The following is a 23,221-nucleotide window of genomic DNA, read 5'->3' as shown; positions in this document are numbered from 1 at the left end:
AGTCTTCGCTTTGGCACTGTTACTTCCCAACTTATTAGTGACATGCCTCTGCGCATTTTTTTTAAAGTTCTCCAGGATTGCTTACTTGCTCTATCTACGCATCAATGAGAGAAGGTCAGACACAAGCAGACATTTCCAGGAAGGTTAAACACTGTTGGACAATGAAATGAAATGAGATGGCACCTACTTCTCTCCTCTTTCCTTCTTTTCAGACTGATGCCAATCTATAGTTTCTTTTCCCAGCAGACAGAGCAAAGTAGCTCTTTGACACTAATTTTGCTTTACTTGACAAAGAAGATACCCAAAGCCAAAGCCAATATTAATGCCATACTGTCCTTGCCAATCCATGGTGCGCATGCACAGAAACAAAAAAAACTTTGAGGATGTTTCAAAATTTTACAGCATTAAAAAAATCTATCACAGGTATGCTGAATGCCCTGGGCTTAATCAATCCTAAACTTGATATAATTCTTTAACTTAGAATTTGTATATAATCGTGAACACAGTCTCCTGGGCTTACCTGATCAGTTTCCATTATGTCTGCGAGATCATTCTCTGACATATTGAGGATGGAGGCAGCAATGGACTTGGCTTTGATCATAGACTTGGCTGAGAGGCCGCCCTTTGCTGCCACAGAGTTGGCCTGCCTCAACCTCCTCCTCTTCATCAACTGCTGCTTGACCTCTTGAACGTCTAAAAGTATTTCACTGGCCAGGGCCTGAAGGGGGAGGAGAAAAAGGAATAAAAAAAGAAGAGGATGATGAAATGGATGTAGAAAAACAAGAGGGATAGCTCTGCCTGGCAGATGAATAAATGAAATTGATCAAGCATGCGCCAGAGAGGCCTAGTACATTATGGAGGAATATTGAGTTTGACACACTCAGATTCTCTTCGGTTTCGCCTCACGCTCCCCTGTAGGAATGTGGACCTGAGGGTTTGTTGCCCTGTCGATTGAAAGCTGAGGGAACAGAGCTTTGATATCAAACGCACCCCAAGTTTTGCTAAATTCTCCACAGACAGAGAATCATGCATCAGAGAGAGAAAGACAGGGAGCTACTGAAAATACAGCCATTCATTTATTTATTTGCTTTCTGAATGTCTCACAGTACAACAGGGCAGCATAACACTGTTAATAATTAAGCTACGAAGGGCTGTTTCAAATGGTGCCCAAGTGAAAGGCAAGCGAGACGAGGAAGGCCTGCGATGGCACAGTTGTCGGGCACTAAATGGGAGTTTGCTCTAAATACAGAGAGACAATTAAATGTTAAAACTGCCACTGTACACGAGAAAGTCAATAAAGTAAACTCCCCTTTGCTTCATTTTGAGCTTATTGATCGAGGCAATAATCTTCTGTATCATTCCCTTGTAAGCCCGCTGAAAAGCTGACCTTGGAATAGATGGTCAGATGAGGGAAAGCTAGAGACAGGAGAACTTGCAGTACACAAAACAAAATAAAAAAGAAACACAAAGTACAACTTCCTCTTGGACGGCAGAAAACACAAGCAGGCAAACAAGAAGCGCGGGGCACGTACACCGACACAAACCTAAGTACAAACACAGAAAGCACTCAAGGGCTTTAAAGTAACACTGGTAATCACACATGAGCAGCGCTGAATTGCGCAAATATCTCCACTTTTCCGTCTTAATTTTACACAGGTGCACCAGGTGCAGTTTACAAAACTAGAAGTGGTCCCTGCTGGAGACTGCTGAGAGAGTAGTTAAAGGCTTGCAGTTGACATAATGCTTCTGGTCTATTAGCAAAACACTGAACATTCAGAAATACAAAGGGAATGTCTTTAAGGAAGATCATAATGTAGTAAATTCATTCAAATGAAAAAAATTAAGTTTAAATGTTTCGGGGAAAAGTTAAAAAGTGAAAGTGTGAGGTGTCAGTACAGATTCACCAGTTGCACTTCTAGAAAACAGTGTGACAAAGTCTTGATTAAACTTCAAAATGCAGCATTAGTGAATTATTTTCACAAGCATCCATCCATTCATCCATCCATCCTCTTAATTGCTTATCCAATTTAGGGTCGCTCGGAGGCTGGAGCCTATCCCAGCTGTCACACGGAGAGAGGCGGAGTAGCTCTGTGATATACTGGATAGGCTGCCAGTATATCGCAGGTCTCAACACCGTGTTAACCCCTGTACCTCTGTGCCGTCACAATTGCTTCTACTTTCATATGGATATAAATATTCAAGATTATGAACAGAAGACATAAACACTAGTTATTAAGGAAGCCAGCTTCAGTTCATTTAGGTCATCTTAGCTCTATTCAGCCTTAGGGAATATGCAGCTCATTAACTAACAGTTGGACATCCTATTCTTATATTTACAGCCCAATAGACATTCACTGATTAGTCAAGGGTTAAATTCAATTGCCGTAAATATTGTGTGTGGAATCATCCAGAAGGAGATTAAGGGGTGACTTTATCACTCATTTTGACTCTGGGAGAGATGGCTGGGACTGGCGAATGCAAGCGTTCACACATACAAGCTTTTGAAATACACAGATGGAAAAATGTGTGTGTGTGTGTGTGTGTGTGTGTGTGTGTGTGTTTATTAAGAGGTCTTAGCCTGGCGAGTACCACAAACAGTATGGCCAGAGGGCCAATTTAGACAGGACGAGGATCAGGGCATGGAGATGTGGATCAAATGAGCAGCTAAAAGATATCCTCTTTGATAATAAACTACCACTGAATTAGCATTTACACACATGAGCACACAATGGGCCCTTTATAAATAAAAAGAACAGAGCAAGAGGAGAAATGCTCTAATTTTGTTGGATCATCTACCCACTGATAATAGCAACTGCTGTTTAGCAGTTTATTGCATACCCTATGAGCCTGAATGAGGTTGCGGAAGTCTGTTTCACAGAATATGAAAGTCATATGTGGCTCTCACATCTCTTGTTATGATTTCCTGCATGTCTGAGCCTGACAGCATTTTAAAGTAATTAAAAAACACACATCTATATAAAAAAAAAGTAGGGGATGTAGGGATGACTGGCCAGAATTTGTACTTTTTGTACTCTGCAAGAGAAAAAACTCCTCTGTGTTTGTGTATTGTGGAGCAGTCACTACATGCAGGGCCACTGTTTAGCAGTTCAAGAGCAGTGCTTACAGCCTGGGGCGTGCACAGGGGCCAAAAGGGTTTGCTGGCACACAATAAAGAAATATACACACACACACTCAGGCACACGCAGACACACACAAATCGCACAGGTACAAAGAACAAAAAAAAAACAAGCTCATAAAGGCACAAACAGACACATCTATACACACACACACACACACACACACTCTCACACACATGTGCAGCCCTCCGGTCCTGATCAATACATGACAAGAGTAAATCTCCTCCGGACGTCAGGCAGTCCAATCAAAGGGCTTGGTGTTCTTATAGGGGATCACAAGAGCCAGGGGGAGACAAACAATGATGTGAATCCTCAACAACACCACAATGGCCCCAACAGCTCGGGGTTATGGGAATGGAGGAGACGAGTAACACAAGCATGAACTGTGTTTTTATGCACATCTATATGTGCAAGCGTTTGCATGTGATGCAACTTCTCTTTGCATGCAGGCAGGTCTTCTGCACTACACGAATGTGTATGTGTGTGTAGGCAGTAAATTTACACAAGAGGAAAGGATGAAGGCTTAGCTGCGTAAAAGAAATCACAGTTTGCAAAAATGGGAAGAAAAAGTTAAAAATTCTGTTTTTCTTGCTTGTAAGGACAAAAACGATACAAAATTGCAACTGAACTGTGGCAATAATCTTGCACGAGATTTATGTGTGTGCAAAAATACTGCACCTCTATCAATCTCTGGCAAGCCCTTTCTTCCTTTGACAGACAGGCGTCAGCTGAACAGAACTGATGGGTAGTCTTTATCAGTCTCTGGCAGACACACACATAGACTGACACAAACACTGAAACACACCTCAAGGTGATGGATTAGGTCTAGACAAAGACAATGGTGCCTGTTCCCAGTGGGCATGCAGTATTCTTAGAGTGGTGGCCTGCACTGACGCAATGTTCCAGTTTTATTCATCCATCTTCTGACACTTATGCAGAGCTGGGTGTGGTGATGTCAGGCCAAGTAAGGTAGTGTTAACGGTCTTTCTGGTCTTGGAACTTTACGAGGCCTTTCTGGGCCAAGTGGGGTCTCCAATTCCAGCAGGGTATTGTGGGTATTCTTCCAGCTGAAAATGCCCAGAATAACTGAACAGAGAGGAGTCCAGTAGAAACCTCAACTATCTCGAGTGGCTTGTTTTATTTTCAACAAGTATGAGTTTTATACCACGATGCTCTGCTAATCAGCTCACCAGTTTTAGTTAGTTCTTGGGTTGAATCCTTGACAGGTGTTCTTCTGAATACAAACAATAAGCATCTTTCCCCACAAGCAAAGCATTACACCAGGGGTAGTCCATGGAGATCCCAGACTCTGCCCTGAAATCTTTGAATCTGGGATCAATAAATATTACTATATAAATAAGTGCTGAAGGATTTTCTTCCTACACCATTAATCTATTGTTAATGTTAACATGTCATCCTCTTATCTGAATTTAATTTTATTTCATTTAATAAAGGTACAGTACTCTGTTTTTGGTAACCATTGTCCATATGTAAATATGTAAAAATTGTGTATGTATCTGTTCTGTGTCTTGTGTACTGTTTGTTTGTATATGTGTCTTTCTCGCTGCTGTTACACCCAAATTTCCATTTGTGGGACAATTAAAGGATTATTCTATTCTGTTCTATTAACAGCTAAGTTGTTGTGTTGAAGGTTTTAAAATCCAACTAAATACATAGATTGTCACCAATTTAGCATCTGACCAAGACTTGTGTACTGATGCAATCTCCTCCTCTGTTCCTGAGTTAATACTGAATTGAATAATGGCCAGAAAACGGTTTCTCCAGAAAGCAGGTGACTGTTGACCTTTGAATAATAAATGTCATCAAGTCACGTTTTCATCCTTTCAAACATCTGTGTGAAACTTCATCCTGTTTACTGTAATAATTGCAGACATTTTTCCAGCTGCATACACCTCGACCTTGGACGTCCAACATGTAATCGGTTCATCCTCGATTCCAAGTGAAAGTGAAGAGATATATCGAGCTCACGAGAACGGGCGGGATGGACAGACACTGAGAAAACACAATGCCCCCAGCCATGACTGTTGCCAGTGCAGAAGAAATAAAAGTGTGACTCAATCCACTCGCATACAGTGTTATTCACTGTACGCATGTACAAGGGCAAAAAACTGGAAGGCTTCAGATTTATCTTCATTCTTTTCTTATAATCAAGAGATTTTAATAACCAAATCTTCTCTTGTAATTATGATGCATTTGCTAGTCATATTTAAGCAAAAGGTCCCCATCATATTTTCCTCCTTGTGTGCATCCAGCACACTCATTTGTACGTTATCAACAGTTTATGTTGATATATTGTTCTCTGTTGTTTCTCAGAAGTGCTAATGACTGGCCTAGCATAAAACATTTGTTAGTCTGCAGGTGCTAGAGACTAGAAAAGTGTGTTAAATATCAAATAGGATCCCAGGGTAGACATGCGAAATAGTTATCTTGTCACATGAATAGCCAAGCTCAGTAAGTGGATGACCTGTCCTGTATAGAGATTCTGCCTAACTAATGCAGGGAAATTGTTCAGTCAGTCGGTTTGACATAGACATCGCCCCCTCTGTTCATGTTGTTGCCTAAGTCCTTATTTTTGAGAAAATGTAAGTATTGCGACACAGTTGAGACCCCTTTGCAGGTGCTGTGCATACAGGTGATGATCCTTGAATTGGAATTTATGGCCCAGCAGTAGTGCAATCACTGTCAGCTGGCAGCCCGGGGAAGGCATGTCTGCCTGCAGAAACCATCTGTTGCCAGATGGAAGCTGTGTACAAAACATGTGGTACAATGGGTCTGTGGGCCACTCTTGTTTGTGCTGTCGCTGGTCCGCCAGCCAGCCACAGAGACATCAAAATCATAACAGAGAAGAGCTGAAGTGAAGTCAGGTGTTAAAAACAATGAAAAGTGTCCACTGCAGCCACGTTCTGTGCTTTCCATGCTGTGTTTTTAAAACAGTTATTCTGCTCCCGTTGATGTCCGCCACCGCTCCCTGCTCTATACTGGCAACAATGGTCAACCAATCAACATTTGGCACACACTCATGTCATCTGCTTCCAGCGGGTCTATGTTTTAACAAAGAGGCGACACTGATGCAGTTCTTTTAAAAATTTACATGGATCCGTGTACCATATCCTCAAAATTAAACTTTTGAAAAATAAAAATGCAACACTAGTTTTCCAATTCAAGTTATAGAAAGAGAACTTGCAAACACACCAAAGCATAGGCTACTGATTTAAGATGAGAAAGATGTTTTGAGTATACAAACTCTGGACTTTTGGGTTTTAATCCCTTATTTTTTTACACAGTACCTTGATAAAAGAATGTAGCTGCTCCAGTTGGGAGTAGGCCTGGCCTAGCTGCCTCTGAACCCTTTCCAAGGCATGGGAGCTCTGCTGGGTCAACCCCTCCATTTGCTCAGTGGCTGTCTGTTCCAGTGCAGCCAAAGCCTGTTCACCAGCTCCCACACGAGCCTGTAGGGCATGCATGCGCTGTTCCTGTGAAGAAAAAGAGCATGCAGAAGTGGTCAGCTGAAAGCAAACAATCTTTTTTTGTTATAGGGGAAAAAAAGCAGAAAGTCCACACTGGTCTATGAGACATTTGTGGAAATTGCTTTCAAGCCCCTGTGTGTAGGATTTTGACATTTATGACTTTGGTGTCTCCTTGTGACTTACTGATTTTCAAGTTGGTATTACCACAACTAAATATATAATAAGACTATCTAATATTACCAGAACTATAAATGCCATCTAAGACAATAAACTCCAACTCTGTTTTTTCACTTTTGAATTTTAATGTTTAATGTGATGTTGTTCACTGTCAGAAATCCAGTGATAATAGGTTGTTAAAGTAAAAACATAAAATATTAACCTTTTTTGATGCTATGTAAGAAAAGGGCTTAAACTTTATAGCTGGATATGATGTACGTGGATAGAAGTGGCATTTTCACAAATTCTAAAACGTTTCTTTTGACTAACAATTGCATAACTTAAAAACATGATCCAATATCATATTCTATACCCTGCTTTTGAAGAGAATTCATCTGTGATTGTTTACAGGGCTGCTTAGGAAAAAAAAGATTATCCGAACTGTACTGTAGTCCAACTTTGCAAATGTTACATAAAACACAATTTTTGTGAAAACTGAGTGCGTGTCAGTTTCCAACCTTTTTTTCCAAGTCCTCTTTCAGTTTTGCACAAGAGGCCTCGTACTGGCTTTTCTCTGTTGTTGCCACATTCAGCCTTCTCTTCAGGGATTCGATTAGGGCCTTTCTGTTGCTGGCCTCCTCTGATAAAGTCTTCACCTGTTTAAAAAAAAAAAAAGAAGCTGAACAAGGACGTAGTGCAACTGCATTTCTCTTTTAAAGGAGATAATCACATCATATATTCACCTAAAGTTCCATTCAAATCACCTTAGCAACCATGTTTTCTGTAACTACACTTGACGGCACTGAAATATTTTCCCGTTAGTCTTCCAGGAGACAAATCTTTGGACTATGGGAAATGCTGAGTATGACAATGCCCATTTTTCCCCTGTCACTCTGCTGAAGAGCCTCAAAATAATGCAATGATGAGCCGCGATGAGCACCTTCTTTTCTAGCTCCTCCACCTGTCCCCGGTAACTTTTCTCCATTTCCTGCAGGAACTTGAGTCGTGTCTTCAGGTCCTCCACCAGCTGCCTTTTCATGTTCACATCTCGCTCTGTGTGGCTCAGCCTAAAAACATACACAAATGAAGGCAAATACCAACATATGGCATAACGCCTAAATGACTCTTCACAGATAGCTACACAGGCACAGCCTCTGCATCGCAGACAAACACAGACACACATACGCACGGAGACAGATACAAAGAACACACACGCAAAGCTGGCAGGCACAGTGTCCCCGTGCAGTACATCAGGCATGACAGCTCATTATGACAACTAAATACACTGGCATGCTGCTTGGGTAAGTGGAGAGGGGGGTGAAATAGGGATGCATATATAATTCTAACTAGCATATATTAGAACAAGTGCTCTGGCAGGGAATGCCGCACTAAGCGTGACAGGGGAGTCCTCTTTGACAAACGGCATTTTGAATCAGCAGCGACACTACTTGAAAGCCTAATCAAGCACTTAAATGTTTATTATTTTCAGCTCAGCGTTGCACCAATCATATAAAAACACATTGGCCGGGGGGAGCTTGGCTTGGGAAAGACGTATTATGAAGGGAATACGCTCTAAGAAATGTTGTTTGTTCGTGTGCTGTGCCGGCGATACTTCCCTAAAGAGAAGTAGCGTGTACGTACTGTAAGCAGTTAGCGTCTTAACTGTAACAAAACACACGCGACTTGTCACTTCCTATTTCAATAACCTGCAATACTGACATGATTAATATTCCCACATTCTGCAGCGACACCCCGGTTTAAATGGTCTCAGTACGTTAGCATGTTTTATTCTGTTTTCATAAGAGGCAAATAAAAGCTATTTTCATGGTTGTCTGCACCTTGGGGAATTGGAACAAATAGAATAAAGATCATAAGGATGCAGTTAATTAAATGGTTTTTGCTGTATTTTTCTATATCAAAGATGTAGTAGATCTCTTAGCTCCCACATGCATCATGGCTTGTGTGTTTTAAATAAACAGATGACGCAATGCAAGAGCAAATGCTTTCGTGTAAGTAAATGTCCCTGCCTCCCTAGGTGGATGAGTGCCTGAGGGCAGACTGGTTAAATAAATGTGAGCTTGTCCTATTGGAGTGACATTAAATTAAATGAGAGAGGAGTCTAGCCTGGGGACTTTGTTGGGGGGGGGGGCGAGTAGCGCTAGCTGGTTACCCCATGGATTTGGCCATTAATGAGAAAACCCATATTGAACCTTTCAGATGACTGTCTGGTGTTGACTTAAAGAGTGAGAGCAGCAATAAGAGCCCCACCAGCTCCCTCTGCCCCAATGCTAATGGCAATTAGATCGACAACATTTATTTTAGATGTTCTTCTTCTACACCCCAAAAAGAATAGAGGATAAAAAAGAATGAAGGATATATAGAGCTTCTGCTGGAGCGTGTGATCTCTATTTATGAGTGTTAGTGGAAAGAGAGAAAGAGAGCCTCAAACTGTATCCCGATCACTCACACGTTTGTTCCCTTTGTTCTGTGCTTGTTGGCAATATTGTTCATCAAACATGCGTGTATTGTAATGATAACAGTCAGTGGTCTGAAGTACGTGTTCGTAAGAGTGAGCGCGAGCGCACATTTCTGTGTATGTTGTTAAGAATAAAGTGCGGGTGGACGTTTCATGTGGCTGATAGACAACAGGGCTAAAGATGAAAGAAGCAGCTTCATAAATAAGGCAGGGCCATAGTGCCGGATATTGACTGAGGACATGCCGGTGTACTTTGAAATTCATTTCTTTTTTTTTCTTTTTTTTACCCCCCCCCCTTCTCTTCTTTTAGGCGAAGCAGCCTTGCTCCCTGTGTGTGTGCTGAAATGTATATTTCAGAGACGTCTAGACATGTCTTTCATTCTGAGAAGGGGTCCCTCCATGGAGGCAAATGGAGTGGTAGGCTAGAAGATACGGCAAGTTATGTGTGCGTATGCGTGAGTGAGTGTGTGACAAGAGCTGGAGGAGGCTGTCGCAGAAACGCAGCTGAGGGATGTTTGCTCTGCCTGGCTGTGATCCTCGCTGCTTTGGTCACACACACAAACACATATCCGCTGTGATTGTACACATGCCCTGGATGCATTATTGAGAATGGCAGGCAGAGGACACGGCATACCAGACAAAGAGAACAAGAGGGAGGAAAGCCAAGTTGTTCTTTGTACGTTTTTCTCAGTTCAAATATGGGATCCGTAATGCAGAGTGATGATATGTGCCTTGTAAGTTCAAACCATGACTGTTTCCCTAAGTGAATTGTTTATAGCCATATGCATTATGACTATGTAATGCATGCGGGGCGCTACAGTAGGTGAACCATGCAACTCACTGGGGCTTGTGGCCCACAGGCCAGAGTGATGCTGTGTGGGTTTTAGTGTCATGGGCCAAAATGGTCCCTCCTGCGGCACGCAAACAATCAATACGCTGCTTTGATCAGCATTCCACATCAGCTACCCACGTAAGCAACACCACACCGCATGACACAAAAAACACTCACATGCACACGCGCAAACAACACACACACACGCTCAATATAACATGCATAATTTCACAAATGATTCACAGACACAGGAGCATGTGCAGTATAAGGGAAGTGAGGCAGACAACAGAGCTGCCACATGGTGGAATCAAACACTACAGATGAGAGCTGCAGAGGATGTGCAAACATGCAGACAAGGAGAGATTGAGAGACAGACAGACAGAGAGGTCTGCAGGTATAAAAAAAAAGAAAGAAAAGAAAAGTAGGAAAAATACGAGCTGGACTGCAGACAACAGTAAGAAACACAAAAAGGAGGAAGTAGCACTAATGAAGACAAAAGGTGGGAAACTAACTTATCCTGCAGCTGGCAGAGTTTGTCCTCCTTCTCCTGGAGCTGGCCTCGCAGGGCTTTGTTAGCCGCCACCTGCCTCGTGACCTCCGCACTTGCACTCTGGGGGAAGGGCACACAGTGTGTGTGTGTGTTTGTTAATGTGTCTGAATGTGCATGTGACTGGGGGGTAGGGAAGGTTTTCACGACACAGCTGATGACAGGTCAAACACAGCATGCCTCCTCATTATAGTTACAGTGGGAGGGTGGAAGGTGCTAAAAGAGGTTAAGAGGAAAACTGTGTTATTTAAAGTGGATAAGGGGAGTAATTAGTAAAAAAATAACAATTTATAGACCTGGAGGGGTGAATTTATTTCAGTCAGGAATGTGAATAAAGAAAAAGACCAACAGATAAGTACAACAAGGGGAAAAAAACTGAATACTAACAATAAAAATAAATAAATTGACCTGCTAATGATCAAACATCCTGTAACCTAGAATATTAAACTGTAAATAATAACCTTTTGTGTTTTACTCTTTTCTTTATGAGTAACAAAGATGTAAGGCTCACGGTGACAGGTCGGCTTCTGATTATAAGCATGATGGATATCTGAACCTGCAAGTTCACTTTGGTTTAAAGGGCCCTTGTCTCTTGTGGGAACTGCTCCCAGTAGAAACACTTGACAACGTACTCGCTCAGCGCACGCACCCCCACGGAGCATCCCTCGCCTCTCCCTTTCGCTGTCACCTGACATGACTTTCTCAGGCGTGTGTGACGACAGCGGCAATCTGCGTGGTGACACTGACGAGCAGGCTGCTGAGAGGGTGATAATACTGTGGTACCACTCACACCTCATTCCCTCTGATGTAGGGCATGTCTCTGCTGTTATTCCCCATTTCTCATCTTTCTGACAGGCACTCCGAAATAAGATCAAATGACAGGAAATGCTAATTCACGCTGAAATCAAACGTAATATCAAGTGATGTTAAGTGTAAGCTGAAAGGCACCAGAATTTGTTGTTTTTTTGAGAATCAAGCACAACTTGAAAGTAAAACCTTGACAGAGTTTCTGTTGAGAGTTTTTAAACTCCTCGAGGAGGGCAAGTGCTTCAAACCAGTGAAATGTTAAAGTGACTCAGAAATAGTGATGTAAATATATGTGAAATTCAGTACTGTTAACATGGTAAGTAACAGAATGAAAGACAGAAAATTCCAACTAAAAAGTGCAAAAGAATTAAGAAATTTTCATATTGCCTGATTTACCACAGCACAGCAGAAAGTGGAAGTAGTCTGTCTCTAGATACATTTTTTCAGTCCTTTACCACTGATACTCCCAAAGTTTTCCTTGTTATTCGTGGTATTCTCGAGCACTCAAGCTTCTTAGTGCACAAAATTGGAAGAGAACAACATCTTTAATACCATCCTCCTATTAGCAGATTTACCTCATAAGGCATGCACAATGAAAAAACACAACCGTGAGGGCAATTCATTAACTCTAGAACTGCTAACCTTAAGTTTGGCTTGAAGTTGTTTGACCTCAGCCTCCAGGGCTTGGAGGGCAGGGTTAGCCGGGGCAGGTATGGTTCTGCACTGGCAGGAGCACTCTACGTTCGCTGGTGCTGTTGGTGGTATTGTAGTTTGCGGGGGGAATTTGATCTGCTTCCACTGCTTCAACTCCATCTCCAAAACCTTTTTCTGCTGCTGCACACCAGCCAGGTCAGAGGTCAGCTTCTGCGGGTTTGACCGACAGACAGAATTGGTTAGCTAGGCTGGTGATGATGCCGCAACTGGAAGCAAAAGTTTGGTGCACTGCTATTAAAAAAAAAACAAAGAAACACAGATTTGTGTTATTGGATGGTGAGGGCGAAAAAGTAACAGGCGACTGATATACTGCTACATGAGCTGATAAGCTTTATATCAAACCAAAAGCCTTTTTTTTTCTCCCTTATAATGCAAACCTAATTTACTGCTGTAAGAAGGCAGAGTTCCTCTGACTAACATAGATCTTTATATTAAATCCACTCCTCACAAATATAATAAATGCAAAGACAGAATAAACACAATTTGTTTAAAATACTCTATGTGTTATCCACGGGTGAGCTGCAAGCTCTCCTTTAATATCTTGTCTGCGATAAAACGTCTTTTTTATGCTAATTAGGAGACAAATGATGCTGTTGCCTGGTCAATAGAGCCTAATTCTCACTGTAATTGGCATGCATAATATAGCCATCATGCAGCACACTTTGGAAAAGAGGTAGATCAAGTATTTAGTCAGTAGTTGAGTCTGGATTGATGAAGAATAACGCAACTAACTGAATGCATACAATTTACAGTGACTCTGTGATTCAGAATGCTATGTGAGATTAAAAACTTTAAACCACATGCATGTGCCGGAGAAAAGCAAAAATCCGGTTGTTTCTTATAAGAAAGTATGGACCACAAACCTATTGCTGTGAGTTTGAATCAGTGCTGTCACAATTAGCTGATTTGGTATCATATCAAACATGAATGGTTAATGGCACAAACAGGAGACGTGATACATGAAGATATGCGCTCCACACATAGGGTAAATGTTGGAGCACACACCGAGGCGTGCGCACACACCCAAGTGAAACCACAGAATCCCATGGGTTTGCTCTCTGCTCCGCATACATGGAGGTTATTGATATCTGGTTGCTGGCTGACACCTTTTAATAGAATCCCTCCTGTTTTAGGTTTCCTTCTCTCTGTTGAAGATGCACATGCCACATCCACAGGGAGGGTGGGAGGAGAGCAGGACGAGCACAAAATAAAAGCAGGGCTGTGGCCCCAGTGGCAATAGTGCAGGAATTAAGAGAGGCATTGATGAGGCTTCCAGTAAGACAAGCTTTGATTTCACAGGCCATTTTCAGCCCTGGTGAGAGATGACACTGAGGCAGGCGTGATATACTGGTAGCTCCATTAGGCCAGGAGAGAGGACGCCGGTCTCTCTTTCCTGTGAGCAGTGGTCTCACTGATGCTGTTCCTTTAGTAGCTAAAAGGAATTTTTAAACATGAATAAACCACTGAAACACTAAGATTGTCTTACTGCATCAATTTCTTAATTACGCAATCATTCTTCTGGCCAGACTTCTTGTGCAATAGGTTTTATTAATTATTAATTTAAATAAAGTTTGGAGCTTTGCTTTCTTAGTTCATTAAATTTGTAGAGATAATCCTGTGATAATCCCTGCCCCAAAAATATTAAAGGAGGGAAGGCAACTCCACACTTTGAGTGGGGATGACATAGTGTGCCACAAAGTAAAGCATCTGTGGAATTGATGACAGACTAAGGAAGGCTTATCCAAGCAACAAAATGATTCTGTAGTTGGATGCTATGCATTACTCAAGGATTTCAATAAAAGTTAGACTTGCCTGTAGTAGGATGCACTGTGAGTTTTTAAGTTACGTTATGACACTTTGAAGGGCGACTTTAAGGTTTTTACACACTGCGTCAAATATTTCTTGTAATCTAGCTGACTGGCTGTTTCTCTGGGCACATTATTGCATTATAACCAGATGCATTATCAGCAATTGAATGTAATGTTATTTTCACAGTGGGAAATCATACTGAAAACCTAAAAAAGAAAAGTTTTAACCAAACCACGTGTTCCAGTTAGGCTGAAATATCATATACATTGCGTGAATCTGAATAGTTGTTGAAAGGAAATACAAATACAGTTAAGAATACATTTACATCCCAGAGTTCACGCGCAACCAAACACACAGAAGTGGAGAGGGGAAGCAAGAATGGAAAAAAAACGAGAAGATATGACTTAATAATGGAAGGAGGGAAGGAAAGGAGCAACAAGAGAAGGACAGAATGGCGAAGGATCAGGAGACAGAGCAACACAAACAAGTTTCTGTGAAACTGCCATGCTACTTCTCACATGATGGCCCCTGTGGAGGCTGTCCTAAGCCAATTACAAGCAGAGAGTTTTAGTTAGAGAGTTGGCCAGGACCGGTTGGAACAAGCCCAAAGTCCATCACCTCTTGGCCTTTGCAGAGAGGGCAACAAGACCTAGCTTTGGCCAGTCAGTCGGCTCCAACTTTCTCAGGTGGAGTGGCATTAATACTGCAGGAGGAAAGAGGAAACAAACAGGAAGACAACAATTCCCTCTCTGTCCACTCATTCACACAACAGTGTGTGTACATGTGTGCCTTTACTGCTGTGCCTGAGTCTAAGGTCTCGTTGGACTTCAGCAATCAGATGCCTCGGTGGGTGCAGAAGGGCCACTTCCCAGGTAGCAACACTATGAAGGCTGCACTCTGGCCCGTGTGTGCAAGTGCAATATACTCCATCGGTACTATTCCACAGTAAGTGAAAAGTAAATATACGGACATACAGACAAGAACACATACACCTAATCAAGAGTCCAGTGGGCCTTTGCTGGCTGCTGCTGTGTCTGAATCCACCAAAAGAAGTTTCTGCCTGCCAGATTAACGACTCTGTCTGTCAAGGTGTTGCTGTGTGTGTGTGTCTGTGTGTTTGTGTGTATGTACATAAGTTGATGTGTACAAGGAGCACCTGGCAGGAAAGATACTGTTTAGGGGCCAAAGCTCTTGGTGTTTTATTTACACTCTTTACCAAGTCTAAGAGTTTTTTACCTGGAGGCACGTACTAAATAACTAAAAGGTGTGTGGCACTGGATGTAGTCACCTTGAGTGTATGTGTGTGTGCGTCTGCGAACACGACTGCTCATATTTGGAGAAAAGTAACTGCTGGTGACAAAGATTGTTGTGGAGAACTGGCTCGCTGAAACATTCAGCAGGAGACAATGGCAGAGTCAGAGAGAGAAAGAGCGTGTGAGATTCTCCTCCTCTCTACTGCCCTGTGGTTCTGACCTCCACAGACAAGGGTAGGCCTGTCAGCCACACTTATTAAGCATGATAAGGGCATGCTACTGCTTCACTCTCAGCCCCAAGAAAATACAAAAGAAAGACAAAGATGGGGGAAAAAAAGAGAAACTTCCTAACACTTACAACTGGCTCGTCTCCCTTAACTCGTCTCCCAGCTTTTCCCAAGTTACCTGCGTGAGCTGCTTGCTGCTGCACAGCTTCTCAGTGAGGGAGTTGAGCTGTGCTGTGATCATCTCATTGGCCCTTTGTAGATCTCTGGCTGAAAGCATAGCATCTTTCCTGGCACTTCGCAGTATGTCAACGTGACGCTGTAGAGACTCGATGCGCTGCTGCAGAGAAGAGGAGGAGCAGCGCTGGGTCTTCACAAGCATCCTCTTCCTCCTCTGCCGACTTTTCTCTCCTCTTGTCCCGCGGTCCCACGGCTCATGCTGTTTATCGTCTAACAGGAGGAAGTACACGCAGCCGCCTCAGAGTTGACAAGTGCACAGAAAACCTCAAAATCCCAATTTAGAAGCTACTGCTGAGATTTAACAGGCGTGCATCTTTGTGTATGCAAAAGTGGAAGCTGTGATGGATTTAACAACCTGAATAATTAACATTTTCCATTTTTAACCAATTCAGATGTGCCGAGTTATGGGGGGGGAAAAACGAAGCTTGTTAACTTCTCGGATACTTGTTTCTTATCGACAGCATGTAAATACACTGAGTGTTCTATCTGCTTCAATTAAAAGTTGATTAGATTTCTGTAATCCAGCATGGGTTCACAAAAGGAAAACTTGTGCTACCTCGGGCCAGAACGTCGGGTTGTTTTCTGTGAGATTCTGCCGCTGGTGCTTCTGTGTTTGAGATCGGCGACCACCTGTAGGACTGAAAGAACAGAAAACCCAGTGACAATGAAGAAAAGCAGCCGTTTAATGTAACACAACAGTTGACATGCTGCTCTTCCTAAGATGCAGCTCATAACGACACCATGATCACAGAGTGTGCGCAGCTTAACGCAACGAGACAAATCACCCAGTGCTTTAATAATTCACCTGAGCATGTTCAACCGACTCCAACTTGAACACCTCTCAGCACAGATATTACTTCTGACAGATGCTTGCAAATGCCGCCTTTGTTCAATCACCAACTGAAAGCCCTGATTCACTCCTACGGTGTGACGGGTGTGTGTGAGAGTGTAGTCGTTTGTACGCAAAAGTGTGTACGCATGTGTGTTTGTGACAACTCCCAACTGCACCATCATTTGTAGTGACATCAAAGAAAGGGCCCCCCTACCTCACTCCTTGCTCTCTGCCTACATTCTTTGTATGGGGGACAGGTAGGATTTGATCAGTGCCAGTTTTGATCATGCATGCAGAGAGGAAAGGGTAGATGAACCCTTTGGTTTGTGACATACTACGTTGCGCGGGGCTTGGGCTGTCAAAGCGATGAAGCCAGAAGGAGCTGATGGGCACATTTAGAGGATCAGGACTGGGGAAACTAAAGGGGATCTGAGATAAGGGCCCTGACAGCTCCCAGGTTATATTCACAACAACCATCTCTTCTCTACTTTCTACTTTGCTTCGGTGCTGCTGAAACGAGAAAAAGAGGAGAAGAGAAGAGGCAGCACATCTTTAAGGCCCCTCTCTTTCTCTCTTCGTCTCTCCTCTTGACGGACTTTTCTCTCAAGGGTTTGGATCTGCCATGTAGCACTGTGAAGAGGTTTGATGTGGACAAGTGCAAGGGTCCAGGCCTAATGATTTCGTGGTGTGCATTCACAAAGGCTTCCTCAGTCACAAGACTAGGAAAGTCTTTGTGAATGTAGACATAAAGCGATAGCCAGTTAAAAATGAATAGTACAGCACGGCTCAAACAACACAAAAAGTAGTTACAGAGGCCCTAAGAATTATTTATGCAGACATTAAACTGTATATTAAAGATGGATGGATAGCCACTGAGACGTCACTCCACTGCTTTGCAGGCTACTATTTCAGGTTGGAGTTACAAAGTTATTACATAATGTTAGAACTGCAGGGCTAGTTTTGTAAGTAGGATGCAACAATAATTTAATAAAGAGTGATGATAACTTTGGCTAGCAAAAACAAAACAAAAGAACAAAAAACAGCTAGCTGATACACAGTTTGTTTTTGTTTTTTTGTTTTTTTTTTAGTACAACTAAATGTTGGTGATACCTATCTTTGTTGTCACGGACAGAGAAAATAGACTAAAACTCTTTTTTTGTATCAGGCTGTAAGCCTTTTGTAAAACATCCCTTGAGTGGGCATTTGAAGAATTGCAGTTTTCGATCACTTCTGAATTACCTATAGTGTTACCTACACCGTCTACATATTATTTGATAAGTATTACTTTTTTCCATCGAAAAACATACAAATTTGAAAATGTTGGTTCAAACTCTAATCAGTATTTACAGAGGAGCTCAGGAGAGAGGTACAACAGTGGGTGTCCAAAGACATGTGCAAAACATGGTAGAGGCTCTTTCATGGTTTGTCGTCCTCAGAGCCAGGAAATGCACATTAAACAGCAAACGTCCAAAAAAGAGCTCCTTCAAGAGACCTGGAGAACTATTCCTGAAGACTACATAAAGAAATGACAAGCTTGTCTGAGAGAATTATTAAAAATATGCTGAAATTTACACTCATATTTAGGACCAAGGAGACATTGTATACTAAGACCTTCATTAATTTAATTCACTTGTAGGCAGTTTCATTTAAAGGCTGAATATTCACACAAACCCAAGTAAAATGTTATTCTGTACAAAAAAAGCAGTGAGCAGGAAACAGCTGACGCTTACTTCTAACTGTATCTTTATTCCTTTTTTAAGTCCAAAAACAATTAAAAGACAAGGGCAGACCAACCTGTCTATTAGTGTGCTGTCTGTGAGGCACCGTCCCCGAGGGCAGGCTGTTGAGACTGTCCGAGTACTCCTCTGCACTGTCACTGTAGAGAAAGGTGAAGTCTATTACAGACTAGAAGTTGAACCGACAACCCTGGTTCTGAAAGTACCACCCTTGGACAAAAATCCAATTTACCTTTTATGGTTGATTTAGTTGACATCAAGCAAAAATATGTGCATTTCGGCCCCCTCCTTCAAACAGAAAATCAATGTCCCATCCAATTTCTGAGCTGGAAGTGTAAATGTGTGTGTAAATTAAGTGAAAAGCTGCAGTGTCTGGTGCTGTTTGTGAATGCATCAACATGTATGAGAGCGGCTGTGGCCTTCATTAGCCCTCTGTGTGTGACAGACATGTGTGAGAGGCACGGCTGAGCGGAGCCAAGCAAAGTTGCATCTGATGGACGCACGGTAAGGGCTTCCTGAGAGACACACACACACATGCATACAGGTTTATTGACAGTGACCTTTGACGTGAAGGTGGAAGCCAGTGACATTTACGCTGGCGGGTTTATTAAGGTGGGGTCTGGGAGAAGCAGCGGAGGTAAAGACCACAGAGAGAGGATCTAACTGGAACATGACAAGCCTGGGGGCTAGTTAGGGTTAAAACCAGCCTGGAAGGGGCACAGGGACTTTGCTAAAGATTACGAATCACCAACACTAACACCAGGGTTGCGTGCATCGACTTGGTGATGACAGCAAATAGATCCAACTTAAATTTAGTATTATTAATGGAGTTCTTAATTGTGTCTGCAGTCTAACTAGTTGTTCCCTAGTTCCTCTTTAAGACACACCATATATATATTTACAGTACATGGTGCTTCCACTCTATATGTGAGGACATGTCTAAGCTTTTACATGCTGAGTCCAAACCTGTGTGGAGCAAATACAGATAACCTGTTATGTAGAAACATAATGACAACAGATGCTTACACTGAGGAAATGAGAGCATCCAAGGGGTGTAAGGGGTGGATCTCACCGAGAACTGAGCAGATACAGTATGCATGCCCCTACAGTAGTAACCTGTCAATCACAGGCAGGTAGGCACAGCCTAAAGCATACTCTGCTGGTCTGTCCTACTCTACATGGGGCTGTATTTTACAAAATGACCATCATGTTAATTTTGGATGTGAACCATAAAAAATTTACTGTGCTCATGAATCCAGAGAGACAATTGGACTTCTTTTTGCAATCAGAGCAGTCGCCTCCTGCTGGCCTTTAGGAATAATGTATTTTCTAAGGCACTTGTACATTTTTAAGACCCAAGATTAGCTTTGTCTACTCCAAGGATGTCAAATTCATTTTACATTGTGAGCTACATACAGGCTTTGATCTTAAGTAGGCCAAACTAGTGAAATTCCCCTTTCTGTCACAGTAAGCATATTCAACTACACATTTAATCCAGGTAATATTTTAATATAAGAAAAAGAAGTGCAATCTCAACAGTATTAAAATAAATCTGTAAGCACTACTCTTTGGGCTTAAATAAATATGTAGCCCATGCCCAGAATATCCTGTTATTATAAAACAAAGTTTTTGTTAATTCACAGAAAATGCTCTTTTAATAATAATTACTACTGTTCTTTAAAATTGTCTTTAAAATGATTATTTAGCAGGTAGTGAAAGAACAGGGACTATTAATTAATTATTTTGGTGTTGTGTGAATAGCTATGGGTGATTTCTTTGTCAGGATGAAAAGCTGTAAAACGTCTGAAAATACAGTAAAAAAATGGCAAAATTGATCCTCCTCTTCACATTCTTCAAAACCAGTGGGCCACATTATATGCCGGACAAATTCTGGCCTCCGAGCCTTATGTTTGACATCCCAGATCTACTCTTATGCTACTGTTTTATTTAAAGGAATGTTCTCTTATGTTCTCAATCACAGCAAATCCCTCCAGTAGCGTTTTTAAACTCAGGTACCTTGAGAGAAAATTAATGTTTGCCATCTTTGATATTATCCTTATCCATAATTTGTGGCCCAATCATCCGAAATGTACTGTCCTGCAGCCCTGATCAAGAATTTATATAACACGAAAATACATATCCTTTATTCCTTCTAGCATAACTGAATGATTGAGTCTGATACCTGCTTGCTCTTTTTCTTTCCTGCTTAGCAGCAAAACTGCTGATCTGCTTAAATTGGTCAGCTGCCTCTAGCAGTTCAAAACTTGAGAGCAGGTGCCAGAGGCAGCGAGAAAAATAAGGTGGGGGGAAAAAAAACAAAGACTTGTCAGTAGCCTTAACGAGTCTGACATCTTTATTTGGTGCTATTTAGGCCAAAGCTCCTTAGGCAGAAATACTGTACCTTCCAGGAATGTCAACCAGACATAGACAGCATTTGTGAAGAGGACCCCTAGAAGATACGAGGCACAGAAGGCTTTACAGTAGCAAATCAGTTGACAGGTGCCTTAAATAAGACAACATCTCAGTTTAGGCCCCTTCTTCAAAAATCCACTTAGATCCTCCTCTCAGGTAAAGCGTTTATTAGACTGCTGCTTATTAGCCACATGGAGTGGTATTAGGAAAGCAGGGCATAGCTGCACCCAGTCCCCGTTAAACGGCCTCATGCGGATAGAGCTGGGGTGGATTAGAGTCTGATGAATTAGTCGGTGAAGAGGTAGTGAGTTAGGAGGGCTGAGCTAGAGAGCGTGTAGAGCAAGGCATACCGGGAGAGAAAGAGAAGGGAAATAAATATCAGCGAGTGTTTGAAATCAAATCATTTCAGCCATCACTCAATAGATGTTGGCTCAGTGGCTTTTTTGCATAAAACATACATGAAATAATTACTGTCGATGGTTCTTAATTTAGAGGGTGTTAAACAGCTTGTAGACATCTGGTACTGATCCGAGTAGGGTCATTCAAAATTCATCTAACCAAATTAAGGCGAGGAGCTAAGGAGAGGAGTGTGGGATGGAAAGGAAGCGTATGTGTGTATGTCTATGTGTGTGTGTTGGGAGGGGGCAATGGGGTGGCTGGAGGAAAAAAAGAGCAGCACACACACACACACATACATTTGTGAACCGACATGCCACAAGATAACTAACATAACTAGACGCAAGGTGGGCTTCATATAGGAGTGTGTCTGTGTGTGTGTGTTTGGGAGGAGGGGGTGGACTGGGTCCTTGCAAGGGGATCCTTAGTGCTGTCGATGGGGGGTAGTAAATATGCAAAGAACGAGTAAATTAAATCAAACTGCCAAACTGTCAATTTCGGGGTAGCGTGACTAGTGCATGAAAATGGCATCACTGGAAGGTATCAAGGCTTTGGCGGCCCCTTATCCCTGGGCTTTTCTGGCATCGGTTCAACTTTGTGTAGAGAGGTGGCTAATTTTGCATGCAAATTTCAGTCAATAAGCTCCAAGCGAGGCGTCCCATGATATTTCAAAGGATCTGACAGTAGTTTCCCCCCTCCTCTCTCCTTCTCTCTATCATTCTTGCTCACATTCTTCTTTTGGCTCCTGAATACCAACTAGACAGACAATGAAATTCAATCACCCATTTGCTTACGCTTTGCAAATGCACGTTGTCCCCTCGATGCTGCTGCTGCTGCTGGTACCCCCCCCAACTATTCAGCCAGCCCATCCTCTCTGCCCAAACACCTAAAAATAATGAGAGGGGGTGTGTGAGAATATGTGCGCCAGTGCGCGTGCATGTGTATCATTACCTTTCTACGCTCATGTCCTCCCACTCGTCTTTAGCGGCACTGGAGCTTGGCCCTTGCCAGCTGATGGCTTGATTGGCGCTGACTCTTTGGTGGCTGCGCTGCCGTAGCAGACCTCTGTGCCTGGTTGTTTTGAATTTGACCTTGCTGCTAATGCTGTTAGCGATCCCACCTGCCCGCATCGGTCCTGCAGCACGATTTCTATAGAAGTCCTTAGCTGCTCTGAGAATCCCCAGCTCCTGTCTCAGCTTCAGCAACTGCTGATGAAGCTTTGTAGCCTCTTTCTGAGATGAGGCCAGCTGTACTTCTAGAGCCTTGACCTCACTACAGTGCTGCTCCTCCTGAGCCACGGCCTGTGCATGGGCTGCCTTTTCAAGAGCAGCTTCTTGAGTTCTTTGATGATCCAAAGAGGCTTGGAGTTTGCGGCAGTTGTGGGCCAAGTCTTCGTTGACTTCGAGTAGCTGCTCTTTTTCATCTTTCAGCCTTTCTGTCTGCTCCTCCATGCTTATCATTCTTTGCTCCAGTTGATCAATCTGAAAAGAAAAAAACATACATGGGGCTTCTGTGCTACAAAATAATCAATTTTGGCTTATATATCTGTAGTTTTTGTTTTTTTTTTCGTTTTTAAAAACCCCCAGAAATACTTATTCTTGGACTGCTAGTGACAAAATAACAACCTGCTCTATAGTATTAATATTAGTAAGATTCAATGAGAAAGACCATATCGTGATTTACTAGTTTTCCTCTCCTCTGATATTTTCCCAAGTGCGTAATTACAGTTTGCTGTGTGGGTGGGGGGCGGAGAGGGGAGCAATACCGTCGTCCCCAGTCAAACACGGTTATGGACATCTGACTTGCACCCCGTTACCCTGATCACCTTTAACTACGCTGCAACCATGAGCACTTAGTCTATTTGTTAGATCTTTGGTGGAGACTGTTTAAGAGAACAGTGGATGCCTGCTGGGTTTGTGCCTCCAGGCAATTTTTCCCTTTTATTTGGTTCTCTCTCTGCCTGCTGGTGAAGCCTGGTACCCTTCAAACAAAATTAGACGGCTATCCCCACTCCTGATGATTTACTGCCATGAAGGCTGAAGGGGTGGGGGAACATATAAGCTCATGCAAGCAGGGTTTTACATGTGTGTGTGAGTGTGAGCGTAAAACATGCCTCCAAACCTATGAAATCTACGTTAAATCAACTAGTATTTTCTGGGATA

At 42.5% G+C, this 23,221-nt stretch overlaps 1 protein-coding gene across 4 annotated transcripts in view; it reads right to left on the bottom strand.

The window, feature by feature from the left end:
* Positions 1 to 23,221, bottom strand: part of cntln (centlein, centrosomal protein) — a 93,189-nt gene that overhangs the window by 18,093 nt on the left and 51,875 nt on the right. For all 4 annotated transcript variants that reach the window (XM_042225047.1, XM_005932382.3, XM_042225048.1 and 1 more), the window contains 10 exons: positions 22,011 to 22,540; positions 18,310 to 18,391; positions 16,240 to 16,321; positions 15,625 to 15,893; positions 12,086 to 12,307; positions 10,602 to 10,699; positions 7,722 to 7,848; positions 7,300 to 7,437; positions 6,446 to 6,631; positions 521 to 718 (listed from right to left, as the gene is read on the bottom strand). In XM_042225047.1, coding sequence (XP_042080981.1) covers positions 521 to 718; positions 6,446 to 6,631; positions 7,300 to 7,437; positions 7,722 to 7,848; positions 10,602 to 10,699; positions 12,086 to 12,307; positions 15,625 to 15,893; positions 16,240 to 16,321; positions 18,310 to 18,391; positions 22,011 to 22,540 — 1,932 coding nt within the window. The remainder of the gene's footprint in view (positions 1 to 520; positions 719 to 6,445; positions 6,632 to 7,299; positions 7,438 to 7,721; positions 7,849 to 10,601; positions 10,700 to 12,085; positions 12,308 to 15,624; positions 15,894 to 16,239; positions 16,322 to 18,309; positions 18,392 to 22,010; positions 22,541 to 23,221) is intronic.

Source organism: Haplochromis burtoni, unplaced genomic scaffold (genome assembly GCF_018398535.1).
Source record: "Haplochromis burtoni strain Fernald_Lab_line unplaced genomic scaffold, NCSU_Asbu1 Contig_158, whole genome shotgun sequence".
In the NCBI taxonomy this organism is placed as follows: domain Eukaryota; kingdom Metazoa; phylum Chordata; class Actinopteri; order Cichliformes; family Cichlidae; genus Haplochromis; species Haplochromis burtoni.
This window is presented reverse-complemented; position numbering and strand designations above follow the sequence as displayed.